Source organism: Vulpes vulpes, chromosome 8 (assembly GCF_048418805.1).
Source record: "Vulpes vulpes isolate BD-2025 chromosome 8, VulVul3, whole genome shotgun sequence".
NCBI lineage: Eukaryota > Metazoa > Chordata > Mammalia > Carnivora > Canidae > Vulpes > Vulpes vulpes.
Genome location: NC_132787.1, coordinates 86,813,859 through 86,830,920, shown reverse-complemented (window position 1 = coordinate 86,830,920; position 17,062 = coordinate 86,813,859). Strand labels below are relative to the sequence as shown.

The 17,062-nt window shown below is 48.0% G+C and overlaps 1 protein-coding gene across 1 annotated transcript in view; it reads right to left on the bottom strand.

Moving 5' to 3' along the window:
* Nucleotides 1–633: 633 nt before the first annotated feature.
* Nucleotides 634–17,062, bottom strand: part of XDH (xanthine dehydrogenase) — a 60,775-nt gene continuing 44,346 nt past the window's right edge. Inside the window, exons 25-36 of the mRNA XM_026016033.2 lie at nucleotides 15,176–15,367; nucleotides 14,836–14,981; nucleotides 13,980–14,061; nucleotides 13,339–13,434; nucleotides 11,810–11,938; nucleotides 11,077–11,151; nucleotides 9,540–9,592; nucleotides 7,695–7,809; nucleotides 6,850–6,915; nucleotides 5,045–5,233; nucleotides 3,569–3,742; nucleotides 634–1,955 (exon numbers count right to left, since the gene is read on the bottom strand). Of these exons, the coding sequence (XP_025871818.2) occupies nucleotides 1,905–1,955; nucleotides 3,569–3,742; nucleotides 5,045–5,233; nucleotides 6,850–6,915; nucleotides 7,695–7,809; nucleotides 9,540–9,592; nucleotides 11,077–11,151; nucleotides 11,810–11,938; nucleotides 13,339–13,434; nucleotides 13,980–14,061; nucleotides 14,836–14,981; nucleotides 15,176–15,367 (1,368 nt within the window). The 3' untranslated portion in view covers nucleotides 634–1,904. The remainder of the gene's footprint in view (nucleotides 1,956–3,568; nucleotides 3,743–5,044; nucleotides 5,234–6,849; nucleotides 6,916–7,694; nucleotides 7,810–9,539; nucleotides 9,593–11,076; nucleotides 11,152–11,809; nucleotides 11,939–13,338; nucleotides 13,435–13,979; nucleotides 14,062–14,835; nucleotides 14,982–15,175; nucleotides 15,368–17,062) is intronic.

Below are 17,062 nucleotides of genomic sequence, written 5' to 3'. Positions count from 1 at the left end.
GCCAGGTGCCTGAGAGAAGGAGACCTCAGCACCACACAGTGGTTTATGGCTCACAAAGCACTTGCTTGTTGGATTTTCATAACCATTCTGCATTTTCTCTGTTCCTAAGCTCAGAAGAGAATTCACGGTCATTCAGCCCTTGCAGGCTTGCGGATGACAGTGGACAGATCTCAGTCTTAGGCTATTGTCCTAATGTCCTAGAACATTCCAGAAAGTCAGTGAAATGGACGTGCAAGGATCTCCATGTAAATATCAGTTCAATTTCTAATGTCCTTTACTCTTAATGTGCTGTAAAACAGCTGGCGTATCTAGAATACTGTAAGGAAGGGAATTTTGTAAGAAAGTGGGGGGGGGGGGCTGGTGGCTCAGTTGGTTAAGCATCAACTCTTGATTTGGGCTCAGGTCATGATCTCAAGGTTGTGAGATCAAGCCCCATTTAGGGCTCTGTGCTGGGTGTGGAGACTGCTTACCATCTTTCTCCCTCTCCCTCTGTCCCTCCCCCACCAAAAGAGTGCGTGTGTGTGTGTGTGTGTGTGTGTGTGTGTGTTTGGTGTATGTGTTCTCTAGAAATGAAGGCTGGCTAAGACATGGCAGATATTAGCATTGGGGGGGGATTATGATGATTAATAAGCATTTCTCATAGGCCAACAAGCTGACCATTTAATTTATTAGTGGCATCAAGCACCAGGCTCAAGTGCATAGCTTCCACCATTCTCCTTCCACGGTCAGAACCACGGCCCCATCTGGCAGAAAGCTGGGTGTTTGAAGCAGTGAAGGCACATGACTGACACATCACCCACCCCACACCACACAGCGATGAAGTCACCGGTTGGAGCAGCTAGAGGGATGTTTGCTCCTCTCCTGTTCTCTTTACCAACCTCAGGAACTTGGGAGAATCTAAGCAGGATTCACTAAGCCCAGATATCACATCACAGTAAGGGAGCCAAGTCTCTGATAGCTGCAGATCCCTTATATAACTGGAGTTTTCAGGTCATATATTTATAGACTTTTAGAGCTGGAGAAGGCCTTAGAGATTATTCCAGTCCAATCCTTTCATCCTGCAGTAAAATAAAGCACAGAAAAGAGAAGTGACAGACCAAGGTCATGCAGATAGAGACACAGCTGAGATGAGAACCCAGGCTCCTTGACTATGATTCCTCTGGCTCATCTTGATTTTTGTAGCATGATTTCTAAATGGAAATTATTGTGGCTTCAAATGAAGATTTTTCAACCTGATTTTTTTTTTAATGTACAAAGGGGAAGAGAAAGAAACCGAGCACGTTGTAGGTGCTCAATAATTGGGTTGGTTGGCTTTTGATGATGTGGAATAATTTACTTTCTGCCACTTAACATGATCAGATTCAATTAACCTTGAATTTGTTTCATTGTTTATTTTCCTCAATGACCCAGTGGTGGGTAGAGGTCTGAATCTCACCCCACTGTCCCGCTGCAAATTTGAGTATGGATTTGAGGTTATATTATGACATTCATTGGTTTGAAGGAAAGGCTTTCTGAAAAAGGCACACGGATTTAGAATTTAAGCTTCCGGAGGTTTGTGGGCATCCTCTTTGAACCTGAGGTTCTACAGCCTGTCCTGTGAGTTGGGACATAGCACAAGAACTTCTTAAACCTATTTCAAAAACATGATTAAAACAGACATAAAAAGATTCTAATTGCCTATTAGCCACATGGGCCTGACAGTTCTGAAATTCCTTATCGTTAAGTTTGCAAATCATATTTGTGATCAAAATCTTCCAACGCATTCAGTATTCTTCCAAACACCAATCTGATGAATCAAGCATCATCATCCCACAACTTGTATAGACTCATGCTCTGCAGGGTGGGTTCCATGCTCCATGGAAGCTCCGATGTAGCATAAGAAGACTCTGCTGGGGGCTTTCTCTTCAGACCCTCACCGACCAGGGCTTACAGTTTTCTGGTATGCCAGTGACACACTAGGAAGGAACAGCAAAAACTCAATGCCAGGGTCTTCCCGCAGCACAGGACATGTTGCCCCCTCTGATGCACATGCCACCTCCCACCAACTGCCAACCACCATTCCAAGATCAAACGCTCCTCTGTAGTCTCGGCTGTTGGGAGCTCCCCCCAGGGCAGGACCCTTTAATTTCATAGTCATTCATTTATTTTTGATCAGCACTTTCCATGTGGTAGACACTCTAGTGGGCTCTGAAGATACAGGGATGGTACTCAGTCCTTAAAAGCATGATTGGTTCATAGAATCAGCTACTTACGCAAACCAACTGCAGGGATTTTAAATCACTGGTGTGTTGTAACAGAGCAAAAGGGCTTGGATGAGAATCTGTGCTTTAGGTCTGGAGACCAAGAAGGTCTCTTTAAATCAGTGAGTTCTGCATTGGACCATTTGCAAGGAGCTAATCTGCAACCTGTGTAAGTTTATGGGGAGCCATGTAGCACCTCACCTCCCAGGGAATGGAGTTTGGGGAACTGTCAGCATTGTGGCCATGTTGGAAGGTTCTGGGCTGTGGGAAAGCTGCTGCAGATCTCGAGCATCCTCACTGCCTGGAAGCTCCACGCATAGTCTGGCGGTTCTTACCCCATAGCTAAAGCTATTGGCAGATGAGGGTAGCTAACTTAGGGACCCATCGGCCTCCCTCAACCTCAGTGCTGAGGCCTGGGATGGCAGATATGCCTGCTCTAGAGGTTCTCCTGTACCCTCCCTGTACATGGGTCCATGAGTACCCATTTCACCTCTAAACCCAAACCCCCAAAGGCCTATCAAATCTCCTATCAAATACCTAAGAGGAGATCCAACTTGGGTTATCAGGAAGAACCCAGTTCTTCTAACTCAACAGAGGCTGCTGCTATTGCAAAGACAGCGGGAGAGTCTATGTGCGCAGTGCCCAGTTCAGCTCAACTCAGAGGCAACAGTGGAGGAAACTGTCCTTCCATGGTCTTCTTTTGCCAGGCATTGTCCACTACAAGCATCTTATAGGGACTTCCCACAATGATACCAAGGACCACGGAATCCCTGCTACATTCTGCTACGTACACTGAGGTAGTAACCAGTTATCCTATAATACGATCATCTGGTTTCCTGAAAGACTTCCAAGTCTTCATGGGACCCACGTGTGCCAGTAGCAGCACGGCACATAGCAATCACAGAACAAATGTGGTTCATCTAATTGATTAATTAACTCTCTTTCGGTTTCTGTCTCCATAGAACTCACACTGTGACTTTCACAAAGACCAGTCTCAAACCTGCCAGTGATGGACACTAAAGATAAAATTCTTGGGGGCTTCTATCCATCATCCTCATCTTCATGGAAAACAATGAAATCTGGGATAATAGCTATGCACCAAAGAGCCAGCTTCCCTCTAAGAAGACCCAGCTATAAGCTGCAGCTTGAAGGGGATTTCTTGCTGTTTTCTAGCAAGTTGGAGGGAGTGCCTCAATGGCAGGAGGAAGGCAGCATGGACCCAAGGCTACACAGTGGAGAGAGCCTGGTATTTCCCTGCCCTCTCTGCCATGCTCAGACCTCTGCCCCGGCCTCCCCCAGATGGAGAGGGTGCTCGAGGGGCCTCATACCAGTGTGGTGAACTCGTCCACGCAGGCATTGCGGATCTTTTCTGGGGTTGCAGGACTGTCTAGCCGGAAAAGCTTCGTTTTACAATCTGAGTTCCTAGCACGAGCTGCACGGATGGCGTCCTTGATGGCAAAGAAGACAGAGGCTGCCAGGAAGAGGGGCGGCTCCCCAACGGCCTGTGTGGACAGAGCACAGGACAGGGAATCAGGCAAAAGGACCCCAGCCCCCACACCTGCAGGGCTGGTGCTGCTGGGAACCCCAGCTGCCACCAGTGGGCTGTACCCAGTAAGGCTGGGAGGGTGCTCAAAGTTCTTCAGGGACTGAGAACATTAACCTACTAAATGGTCGAACCTCATTGGCATATTTCTTTTAACTCTCACTCCGTGATTTTCTGTGATGACACCATGCAAATAAAATGCACCATTACCAGCTGTATTAAATAATTATATTTAATGGACAAAAATGTCTGACATGAATTTTGACCCTTTCCTCACAGTTACAAGGCTAGAGGAGTCATCTTGCTGCCACTCTGACAACAACATTTACGGGTACCATAATAATATTTACAAGCACCATAATTACACTTACAGCATCGTCTAGAATATAGGCATCATGACAAGCAGGAATTAAACATTTTCCAGCAGAGGTGGTTTTGTCCCCCAAAGCACAGATCAGAAACTGCCTGTATCAAAATCACTAGGGACACTTGTTTAAAAAAAATGTGTATTTTATTCCAGACCTACTGGATCCAAATTTCTAGGGATGGGCCCCCCAGAACTGCATTTTTATCATGAGTCCGCGGTGATCCTGAGGCACGCTAAAGCGTGAGAGTTGATGGCAGGGATCACAGAGTGTCTAGACCCAACCACAGTAAAGTAAACCATGAGATGAGTAAATGGGTCTGTTTCACTGGTCACAAGTGGTCGCCTGTCTTCCTTCTTAGATCTAGGACTGTATCAGTCAGCTTACTTGATATTCACCATTTTTTCATACTTGTTGGGGACAGCGAGGAAATAGAGGACGGCTATAATGCTTCAGGCATACAGATCAAGTTTAAGGTCAGGTATCAGCCTCTGAAGAAAGCAAAGGGTTTACCCCGAGATATTGTCTCATCTGCCATGAATGGGGGCTATTCTCGTGGGAACTCAAGGAGGAGGGTGTATCCACGGGATCATCTTTAGGATCAAGCATCAAGATGCCCACCTGAGACCCCGATGTAAGTCAGGATTGGATTAAGGAATTCCTCTGAGTGCCCCCAAGGGGATAGCTTTGACCACACACAGGTGGTGTCATCCCAGTTTTCTTGTTCTCAGGTGGGGACTGCCTACCCCTCTGCCATCCTCACCAAAACCAGTGTCAAGCAAGCCCTACTTGTCCTTCCCCCTGCAGACCCACGGTGGGTGGCTGGAGCCACTCCTTAGCACCTGGAGCCTCCCACAGTGCAGACCAGGCGGCAGCACAGACTAGGGCAGCGGTACCTTGGACGCATAGATGGCCTTCTTGTTGGGGCAGTCGCGGAGCAGGGACACTCTGAACTCAGTGGGGATGTTGCCAAACGCAGGGATCTTATAGGTGCTGGGTCCACGGGTCTGCAGGCTCCCCTCTGGGGAGTAGTGCAGCTCCTCCAGGGTGAAGAGGCCGAGGCCCTGCACAAATGCTCCTTCCACCTGTGGGGCAGACAGAGACCATGGTCACTCTGCTTTCCCCCCTCTCCAAGGACAGACACTGCTTCCCACATCGGGCACCAGGCCTCACCTGGTGTGGACCTGGAAAGAAGCTGAAAACAGCCCTCCCCAGCCTACCTGGCTCCTGCCCAGCCTGGGATCATCTATCTGGGCCTTCACCAGGCATTGGTATAGGCAGAGCAAAGGCATTAACACTGAAGGTTAGATTTAGAACTCGTCAGCAATTCCAGAAGGGTCACACCATGGTAGGCATAATTTTTCATTAAAAGCTGCTGCAGGGCAGCCCAGGTGGCTCAGAGGTTTAGTGCTGTCTTTGGCCCAGGGTGTGATCCGGGAGACCCAGGGTCGAGTCCCACATCGGGCTCCCTGCATGGAGCCCGCTTTTCCCTCTGCCTGTCTGTCTGTCTGTCTGTCTCTCTCTCTCTCTCTCTCATAAATAAATAAAATCTAAAAAAAAAAAAAAAAAAAGTAGCTGCAGCAGGTGGAGATGTTCGCTCCATGTTGCCACTAGAGAAACGGCAGCTCCGAGCTGAGAAGCAGGCTCCCAGGCTAACGGTGGCTGAGTGTCCCTCGGGGGCCCACGCACCTCCTGTGTGCTAACTGGGACCACGCACTCGCAAGCAGCCGCATGAGACAGGAGGGGTTTCTTGGATAGCAGATTCAGGTTTTTAGAACTCCCAGCCCTGCCTGCCCCCTGGGAGTAGGAGCGCCCCCCACACAGGGCACCTGCCACGCTCCACCGGCCCACGCTCCACTGCCATTTCCCCAGCCTCCCTGCTCACCATGGACCCCGGGTGCCCCACTGCCCAACAAGTGTGTTCTCAGGACCAGGTGCCATCATCTCTGTCTGAGGCACCGGCGCAGTGCTTGTCTCTAGGCGGCGCTCCTCCAATGGTTGTTCAGGGAATTGGTAAGGCACACAGTGACTAAGGACTACGTTCTGCATACTCACTAATTGTCCATTTTTGAGAAATACACCTGCTGTTTTCTACCAGAGCTCAGTACTTCAGTTCTTGGTGCCCACCTCTGTCTCCTGTTCCACCAATCCTACCCAACACTCCCATATTTTCCAAAAGTGATTTTCTTCAAGCCACCCCTGTGTTCCTCTTGCTTGAACCCATGTCTTTTGCCCTAGTGACCCCCAGCGTTCCATGCTTGACAACTTTTACTTCCTAGAGGACAAAATGCGTCCTGGTGGAAGAAGAAGGAGGAGGAAGAAAGTCCTTTAGACGCAGATGCCACTGCCTACACACCAATCCCAAACTCAATCTCCATTCCACAGGGTGCCCCTTCTCAATCTGTATGCGCTTTTGGGTGTGTGGGGGTGTGTGTACACCCAGTGTCTTCACCATTCATCAGCTTGTTCTCTGAGGTCATGAGTGTCCTTTCCAGAATCTACGTTAATGTGTCTTCTGCCTTGAGAGTTGGGGATGCTCCCCTCTATCTAACTCCTGCTGAGGGAGACTCACATGGTACCATGTTGTTCAGACCTGCTTTAAGATGACATTGGACAAAATGCATTGGCTGGTGACCCTGGGAAAGAAAGGGACATACTTGTGGCCAAGTCCATCACTACCCTAGTCACCCATGAGCCTTACCTGTCCAATATCAATGGCAGGGTTCAGACTGGAACCAACATCCATGACAATGTCGGTACGGAGGTTCTACAGTAGGTGGGGAAAATAAAAAGCAGTGTGAGAAGAAAGGAATGTGTGGGATGATAGATGGGTGTCGGTGACCCTTATATTATTGTGTCAATGCAAATAGTACTTTCAGAAGCAGAGTGCCCCAGGCATGCTCCAGCAGGGTGTTGAAAGCCCTGCCAGCTGGCACTGGCATCATCAATGCTGAGGCGTGAGGTTGGGGCAGCTAGGCAGGGGATGGCAGAGGCTAGGCCTTCCTGATTATCAGAGGTCACTTCGCACACATCCACGGATGATTGGGAAGGTTGGTTCCCAGGTCCCTGGACTCTGAGCCTGTGTCTGGGTAGATCGTGTAAGAAAGGAGGTAACAAGGTATGTTCCAAGGGCTGATTCCAGCCTGAGCCCCGTTTTTGTAGGACCTATGTGCTAATAATGGTGTTTGCATTTTGAAATGACTGACAAAAATAAAAGGAATGTGGTGACACATGAAAATTATATGAAATTTACAGTCAGTGTGCACAAACCACATCGTAGGGAAACACAGCCGTGCCCATTTATTTGCATACGTCTGTGGCTGTTTTCCTGCTACAGTGATAGGGGCAGAGTAGTTGAGACAGAGTCTTTGGGGCCCTGAAAGCCTCAAATATTTGCTTACTGGTCCTTTATAGGAAGTTTTCCAGCTATGATGTCAGACATTATTTTCCCAGCCAGAAAGTGTCTCTATCGGTTCTTGGCGTTTGCAATTCACTTGTGTCTCCTCTTTCCCCTAACTTGGTACGAAGGCTTCACAAACTTCTTACTTTGTGATCCCCGGTTAAGCAATCGATCTCCACTTCAGAGCAAGCCACCCCATAGGAGAAGTAGTGGAAGGGATTCCCCGAGTTAGTCTCAAAGCTGTAGCCAAGGTTGGGTGTCCTGGGGGAGAGAAAAGAAAACACAGCGGATGTATTAAGATGAGCACCCTCCCCATTCCCAATCTCTCCCTCTCTCTCTCTCTCTCTCTCTGTCTCTCTCACGTGTGCACATGCAGCTTGACCCACAAAATCCTAAGACTCCAAGGGGTTTATTTTTTTCATTCAGCTGTTCTTTATAAAGTCCAGGTGTTTTTAATATTTTGAACCTGTTAATGAAATCCAGGTGTTCTAGAGCATTCTGCTTCACGTCTGCTCAATTTTGCCCATGGACCTTATGTGCGTCATTCTATGCAGCCGAGCGGTATATAGTATCAGTGTGCTGGCCTTGACATGGTAAAAACAGGGGACACGTTTGCCCAAGCTCACAAAGGACACAAAGGACACATTCCAAAGGATCTGCGGAACTAGAATTCAGGGTCTCAGAACCAGAGATCCTGCCCATGTTGCCTCCTGGGCTGCTCACCTTTCTCCAGGTGAGAGCTGAGGTCAGCATCCCATGCCAGCCTGGGTACATCTCTAACCACTGGCCTACATTACTCCTTGGCTAGTGGCCCCTTCCCAGTCTCAAGAAATGATCTGACAAAAGTGTTATCGATAACTGCTCTCTTATACTTTGTTCTTCTTCAATCCTGAGTTTCTTCTACAATTCCAACTTCACATGAGTCATACGTGTGTGTGTGTGTGTGCATATTCTAGCACCTGGAACTTGTAGTCCTCCACACCTATGTTTTTCTATGCATGACACAGAAATAATGTGAGCTGATGGGATCAGAATCTGCATAAACACAAAACCAGCACAGAGCTGAGGGAAAAGTCTCCTTCCAGGAGAACCCGCCACCTTCTTGGATCTCTGATTTTACCATCTTCGCTTGGGTGTTCTTTTATATTACCCAGTTTTATCAACTCTGAAAGTGAAACAAGAACATCTGAGAAAATCTGTACTTGTGTGTGTTGGTGCAGGTTGAGTATCACATAATCCGGGAAGCATTGGCAAAACATTATTTGGCCTAAAATACATATTGAACTATTTCTCCAAACCCACTGATCTGTGAAAGAAAGGATCCTAGGTGAACTTCCCAGAGAAAGCTAGAACATTATGGGTGATCGTAAATATAATCACGTTCTTTTTACAGCCTCTGAATCACATGGGCAAGGTCCCTAGCTCTTCACGCTGCTACTGAATTTCTAAGCAGCAGAAGGGACATGCTCTTTTCCAAATCTCACTTTAAGCAACCCTGAATTCTGCATTTTGTAACAAGACCACGTGCTCTAAATCCTCCTGTCCTCCTTTCAAGGGAAAGCCTCCATGAAGAAATCCAGTGCATAGTACAGAGTAACACACATGGTAACTGCACACCAGACACCCCTGGTTCTAGGAGAACCCCAAGGGAGGGGTGGCTGGTGATGGTCCCACTATGTTATTAATGAGGAAATAGGCCCAGAGAGAATCCCTGATTTCTCCCAAGTAGAATAGTACACTTCAAGACCAGAACTAGAACACAGGCCTTCTGATATGGTGGCTCACGTTTTTGCTTCCTTGGCACACAGACGGCGATGCTGGGTATTTTAGGGCATCTTTAAAGTGAAATTAGCAGAAGTCCATTGAAGAGATAAGAGTTTTGATGGAACTTCTCTCTCCTGACCAAAGGCTGAGAGCATTCGGTGCTGAGAGGACTTCAGAGGTTAGGATGACAACACATGGTGAGGTGGTGAGACCAGCTCTGTACTTACCTGTAAAACCCAGTCGCAGACAAGCTCACTGTGTTCTCGTAGGCGTCTATGACCTGAAGAGAGGAGACAGACAACAGGAAGGGCTTAGCATGGTTTCCAGAATCCCTGATGCAGCACTAAGATTTCATGAATTCACCTTCCTCATCCGGAAGCTGACTGTTTGTACCAGTGGCTCGGCTCCCACTTCCACAGCTTGCCTCACACGATCATTGCATGAGATGACCGCACTGTACTCTCACCTGGGCTAGGTCCCCACACTGGAAGCCTGGGCCCTCGGGCAGCCTCTTAACTGGTCTTCACCCTTCTATTAGCCTCCCCACCCCACCGGGGAGCCCAGCCCACCACAAAGAGCGTCCTAACGTGCCATACTGCCCACATCACTCCCCTACTCTAGAGCTTTTGATGACTCCCCATTGTCTCCAGAGCACATGCCTGACATTCAGGATCCCAGTGTTCTCTCCAGCTTCATGCTGCACACAATCATGGCCACGCCAGCCAAACTCAGCTGTCAACTCCATCCCAGCCCTTCCCTGTCCCCACACCTCTACACTGTCATTCATGCAGTTCCTCCACTGTATCTGCCCAAATCCTTTTCTACCCTCAACCATCAGCTCAAGCTTGCCTCTCTGTGTCCCCATGCTGAAATATAAACTACCAAAATCAACCTAGATTCGTGTGGTATTCACATGTGCAGTATCTGCGAGCGTGGGAAGGAAAGGTCAGTCACACGAGGCACAGTAAGTGAGGAGGTCTGAGAGAACTGGCTTATTTTCTTTAAGTCTATTGAGGGAAACTTGTACTCTCCAACTGGGTCACGTGTGGGCTCACTCTGTATGTTACCACTGTGCCCACATTTCCTACCCTAACTCTGGGAGATGGTAAAACTAGACTGCCACAGAGATATCTGCTTGTTCAAAGAGATGCAGCCTCCCGCCAGAGAGAGACAACCTTGTGGTTTCCCTACAAGGGTTCCTGACACACCGGCCTCCAAACCAGAAACCAGAGAACTGGAATCATTGTTACGAGTGCTTGCCTGTCACTTCTAAAACCACAGGAATGATACAAACTCTGGGTAATGTCTTTCTCTCCACTTCTTCATGGATGGAGCCTCAATGGACCCAGACTCCAGAGCTAGAAGAGGAGGTGCTATTAGGGGCAGCCTTCTGACAGCAGGAGGTTTGAAGAAAACCAGGCTCATCAAGATTGAGGACAAGTGGAGTGAGGAACCAGGCCAGAGGCAGCTCACCTTTTGAAGCTCAGGAACACCAATTCCCCATTTCCCACAAGGCTGTTAAGATCCTGTATCAAAATTTTCTCTCAAGGGTCTTCCCTCAACTATGAAAACCACAGAGAAGGTAGCCCAGCAAGGTAGAGAATTTCCTTGGCCTGTGACAAGACCCCCCAGACCCTACAGACCCCCCACAGCTTCTCTGCCTATGTGACTAGATCATGACCCTATTCCTGCTGCAGCAGGGACAGAGAGCCTGCCTTCAAGGTCTCTCATTTCCAAAAGCAACTTGGATCACCTCAGACTTACCCAATCTTCCCAGGAGCCACTAGGATTCTTTTTCTTGAAGGGCTCCAGTCTTTTCAGGATGGTCTGACAAGCTTCCTAAAAACACATCCACCACATAGTGGACATATTAGTCTTCTGCATTTCTTGGCCCAGGTGAAACCCCAAGGGCCTTGGCAAAGCTACCTCCAAGTAATGCTGTGCCCAAGGTGCCACTCATATAGCCTTGCCACCCTCTCTGGAATGATGGAGAGCCAGGGTGGAAGCCACAGGACCCTGCCAAAGGAACCAGCGTTGGCCCTTGCTGGGAGAGCACCCAATTCTCTGAAATATTTGAGTGATCCCAAAGGAGGTGACTTTTCCCACCAAACTCCTTTGTTAATTACATCCCCCCACTTCAAAAGAGAAGCAGGTCTGACCTGGCCACCTCCCAAGTCGAATTCCAACCTCAGTCCATAGTCTTGTGACCAGTTCTAACACTGAGGAGGATGTCTTTCCAGAATGCCTCTTGTAACCCTCCAAATTTCCTCCCCCTCCTACACTCATCCTTCTTGGCTTCGATGGAAGCCGTTATGGCTCTTAGGCCTCTCTTTCAGCTTGGTGTCAGGAGGAACAGCATTCTCCTGGGTAAGAGAGCCAAAGGCATGGTCACAGTCAAAGAGCCTACAAGGACCCTTCCAGCTCCTGTCCCAGAAGGCCATCTGGGCCCAAAGCCCTGGGCTGGCCGTCAGCTCTGCTGGCTGCCCAGTCTCCTTACATAGACAGCCTGTCCATTGATGTCAGCGCTGACGGAGGCGGCCGTGGGAGAGGTGTTGGGCACAGTGTTCGTGCTTGTCTCACTGATGTAAATCTTAGAGGTAGGGATTTTCAGAGCTCTGCTGGCCACCTGGGAAAAGAGACAACATCACCCTCTCAGGGAGGGGTTAGCATGGGACTTGGCTGCCTTCTACCCCCAGGACAGATTCAGGGCTACTGTTAAAGGCAACAAAATAATTTTATGAACTATAATCCTTTTGAGACTGCGATGTTCACCTGTCTCAATCTGAAGCAGAACTTCATGGAGTGATTTTGTCAGATAAAACAAAAATTCATAAACCTAATGGTGACTAACAGTACTTTTTAAAGGTAACTTTGGCTTTTCGGCCAGTCCGTGAGCCAAGCAGGGACTCTAATCCAGTTCCAGTACCTTAGCTCCACTGAGTGGGGAAAGCTGACTACCTTTACAGACACAACATACCCACTTATACACTGTTGGGGAAGGTCATCAGAAGTGACCACCAGCTGACCCATGAGCTGGACTTGGGGATCAGAGGCTCACCACTTCCCTGTCCTTGAAATGTGGGTTCTGCTTGCTTTTCCTGCTCCCAAAGGCTGCTCCAAGGACACGGCCTCCAAGGATGATGATGTAGGGTTGAGAACACCTGCACAGTACCTTGACTAAACCCAATTAAGGCCTCTCTCAGGATGCCTGGGTGGTGCAGCGGTTTGGCGCCTGCCTTTGGCCCAGGGCGCAATCCTGGAGACCGGGGATCGAATCCCACATCGGGCTCCCGGTGCATGGAGCCTGCTTCTCCCTCTGCCTGTGTCTCTGCCTCTCTCTCTCTCTGTGTGACTATCATAAATAAATAAAAATTTTTTAAAAAGGCCTCTATGTATGCTTTTAAGACTCAGTGGGCAAGGGCAGGGATCCATCCATCTTGTCAGCACTCAAGGCAAGCCTCTTATGTAAGTTCCATTTGCTTATTAAAACTGTGACCTACGGGACACCTGCATGGCTCAGCAGTTGAATATCTGTCTTTGGCTCAGGTCATGATCCCAGGGTTCTGGGATTGAATCCTGCATCAGGCTCCCTCTGCCTGTGTCTCTGCCTCTCTGTCCCTCATGAGTAAATAAATAAAATCTTAAAAAAAAAAATGTGGTCCACCAACCCAGGCTTCTTTTTTCTGTCTCCCCACTGCCCTCTGAGTACAGAGGCCAGTTTCAGATCATACCTGGGAAGCTCCCCAGGAGCTTGCAAACCAACACAATCACAGAGCCCTAGAATGTTGGTAACGGAAGTGACCTCAGTGGCCACCCAGCCAACGCCTTTGCACAGATTAGGAAATAGACACCAAGAGGAAAGAAGACTTGCCAAAGGCCACATGTAAATGGGCAGCAGAGCCAGGACCAGAGCTAAGGCCAGCTTCTGCTTTTGCTTCTTCTCTGTGCTCCTGCTCGGTTTCTCACATCATCCCTGACCCAGACGCCTCGGTCCCAGAGAGGGCTCCCAGCCTCCAGGTTGCTCACCTGGACCATCTTGGTGTGTAGGCCTTGGCCCATCTCAGTGCCCCCATGGGTCAGCAGCACAGAGCCATCTGTGTACACATGAATCAGGGCTCCTGCCTAAGGGAAGAGAAGGATACATAAAATTCAGTAAATCCTAACTCATCTTGAAGCTTGGGACCAACAGTGCCAGGGCCCAGGAGAAAGAGAACCAGCAGCAGTGTTCTGGATAGAAATCTTACACTACAACTGAAGCAGTGTAAATCTCGTGATGTAATGATGTAGCCCCTCAACAGCTGGAGAAATTTTTCCTATTTCTCTTGGTGTGCCTCTCATCCTCAGAGGGAAGGAGGTCAAATGTCTTTGTGTCCACTCTACGGATGAAGCAATAGGATCAGAAAGGCAGAGTAGCATCTGTAGCCCTATAACCCAGAAGGGTAAGAAGTAGAGGTTGATCTGAGACCTCTGAGTCCCATGCTGCCCTTATTAACCTGTGCCATTCTGGACAAACAGGGATATGCAAGTTCAACTTCATTTAAACAGCAGAGAGCCCCTCCATGCAGCTCTGCTACCAGTGACAGTGGCCCTTCCCTTGCAATGCTGCACACAGAGGGGAAATGGGGCCCCAGCCCAGTGGAGAGGGCAAAATTACACAAGGCATTTACCTGATTCAGAAAAGAAAGAGTGAAGCTTATTCCAAACTTGGTAGGAATTATACACAATCCTCTCTTCTTCCAATAATTCTCCCTGGAGAAAAAAGGAAGATTCTCATAGAACCTTCTCCATCACGTTTGTGTCAGCCCACACATAGTTTCAGACAACATCTTTGCAAAATTGGAACAAGGCATCCTCGGAGCTGCCCACACAGTACTTATCATACCTCACGTTGGGTAAGCCAAATGAGAAAGGTGGGATTTGGGTTCTGAGTCCTTCTGCACAGTTGAAGCAGGGCCCACTCCTGGACTTGAAAGTATCATCACTTCCCCCAGTGTGGAGTTTAGATGGGGTCAGGGTTCCCTGGTGATCTTGGACTCTAACTGTCCCAGGGACAAACTGTGGCTCAGTGATGATCATGGTAACACCTTCTCTGCGCTTTCTATTTGGTTTCCTGGGTAACTCAGTGAGGAAACAGAGCGAGTGTAACTATCCTCACTTTGAAGCTGAGGCCCAAGTTGATGGAGTGATGGCAAGATCACATTTAGAGACTCATGTTAGAGGCAGGTGTATACCTGTGGGGCTCTGAGTCCTGGACCCATGTGCCCCTAAGGTGGATGGATGTGTAAACACAAACCATACTGATGAGCTGTGATGCTGAAGGCAGGCTGTAAGCCCATCTGCCCCCAGGCTCAACACCATTTCAGTATCTTAAAGAGACGCTTACGAAAGGGGGAAAAAACTCAGCATCTTCATGAGCTACCCGTTAAATTATTAGCCTGGTATTCTGAGTTCAGCAAAGAGGCTATAGAATAGGAGACCCGAGAGAGCACCAGGACATCGTACTCCTCCCCTCCCGGTGCTTACTCATTGAACTTGTCAACCTCACTCTTCCGGGCGTGATACTGAGAGCTTGCTAGGCATTCCTCCCAGCACCTGGACAAGGTGAACCCCTCAAGCTTCTGGTTGAAGTGTGTCAGGTCCCCTTCCTTATACAGGTTTTTCCTCCGCACCTTTGCAAGGAGAGAAACACTCAAGACTTGCTGGTGACAAGGACAAGGGGGCACAGCCCCAAGTTTAGCTTCCGACCCCCTCAACAGCACCTGCCTCTCCTCTGCCCCCATGGGAGATGTCCAAGACACAAAGCCACGATCCCCTCAAGATAGGTTAACCCACTCTGACCCGCGCCACCAGACTCCCGGCTTACTTCCTCTGCAGGCAGCCCACAGGTCATCGCGACTTCACTCATCCAATACTCAGCAATGAGCATCCCCTGGGGCCCCCCAAAGCCCCGGAAGGCCGTGTTGGAGGGCAGGTTGGTCTTGCAGAGCCTCCCAGTGCCCCGGATATTGGGTATTTTATAGCAGTTGTCCATGTGGAATAGGGCTCGTTCCATTATCTGGAGCAGAAGAAATCAAAATGGGAGACAAAACTGGGCAGATTTCATTGGCGACAAAGGGATTTCAAGGGCTGTACCCTCTGTGTCTTTCCCAGCCTTGTTGGCTCCTCGGGCCCATGTTACTTCTTCCCAGGTGCTGCAGCACAGGACTCCTTACTGGGCTCTCCACCTCTGTCTCTCCACCCTCCAACCTATGCCTCAAACAAAAATATAAGGTCATTTCAGGCCAACCACTTGCTTAAAGATGGCACTTAACTCTCTTTGGAGTAAAGTCCATATATCTTTCAGCATGGAATTCAAGACTCCTTATGACCTTCCCCCCGTATGTTTCTTTATCCTCTTTTTTGACTATATGTTCCTCTTACCTGATATGCCCCTCCTCAGCTTACCCACCTACTAACTATCATCCTCATTCAGCTCCTCCCTGGGGAAACCCTTGCCTCTTAAAAAAATAATAATAATAGGTGATTTTATGGATTAATTTTAAAGTACTTTGTATTCTCAGAGTTTTATAGTAAACAGTTTCAAGAGTCAAATACTTCTGCAAGGGTGTGTTATGCAAAATAGCAGCTCCCACTTTCCTTCCTTCTACTCCACTTAGAGTTCCCATAGCTCATTCTTTATCAGTGCTTTATGTTAACTTTCATATCTCTAAATAAGGTCTTACACTGAAACTTCTCGATGTTTTTAGTTATAGACTCTTATATTGTTACAAAAAAGGGGATTTCATTCCCACCTAACCCCCTTTTCCCCAAAACACATCAACTTCCTGTCCCCCATCCTCCCTGTATAATTATATTTTAATCTGATCAGCAGTCAGTTTGATATCATCCTGTAAACATACTGACAGCTAAACCACATAGTTATACTTGATTGCTTCTCTTTTTTTTTAAGATTTTATTTATTTATTTATTTATTTATTTATTTATTTATTTATTTGAGACAGAGCATGAGCAGGGGGGAGAGGCAGAGGGAGAGGGAGAAGCAGACTCTTCTCTGAGCAGGGAGCCCAATGTGGGGGTTGATCCCAGGACCCTGGGATCATGACTTGAGCTGAAGACAGATGTTTAACTGATTGAGCCACCCAGGCACCCCAACTTCTCTCTTTCTTGATAATATCCCCCCACCACCACACTGGAGCTGATAATTATCTTTACTTTTTCATTTTCTTAGTTTTCTATGCAATTATTACTAAGTCAACTTAAGTTTTCCCTAGTGCTAGAAATCTGCTCTCAATATGTTTGAACACTTTAGACTTCCAGCAGCCTCATCTTTTGAAGAAATTGTTTCTACAGCCTTCTGGACTACTCCAATTTCAACTGGCAGTTCAGCTGTCACTTGGGGATCTTCCCCTCACATTATCCCAGATTCTCTTTGCCTCTCTACATTGAATCTCCCCTTCCTGAAACCCATGTCTTCCCATTTCCTACTCTCATTTTATTGGAGTACATCCTCGAATATCTTCTCAACAAAAAAGAAAAGAGTAGATAGAAAGAATATTTTTGAGACTTGCATGCCCGAAAAGCTTTTCTTGAACTCTCATCCTTGATTAATAATTCAGCTGTATATAGGATTCTAGGTTGGAAATAGGTTTTCCAGTTTCCCTCAGCAAAATCCCTGAAGGCATTTTACTGGCACATCCTAGCTCTCCAGTATTGACAAATCTAATCAATGTCTCTCCAGTTCTTGGAAATA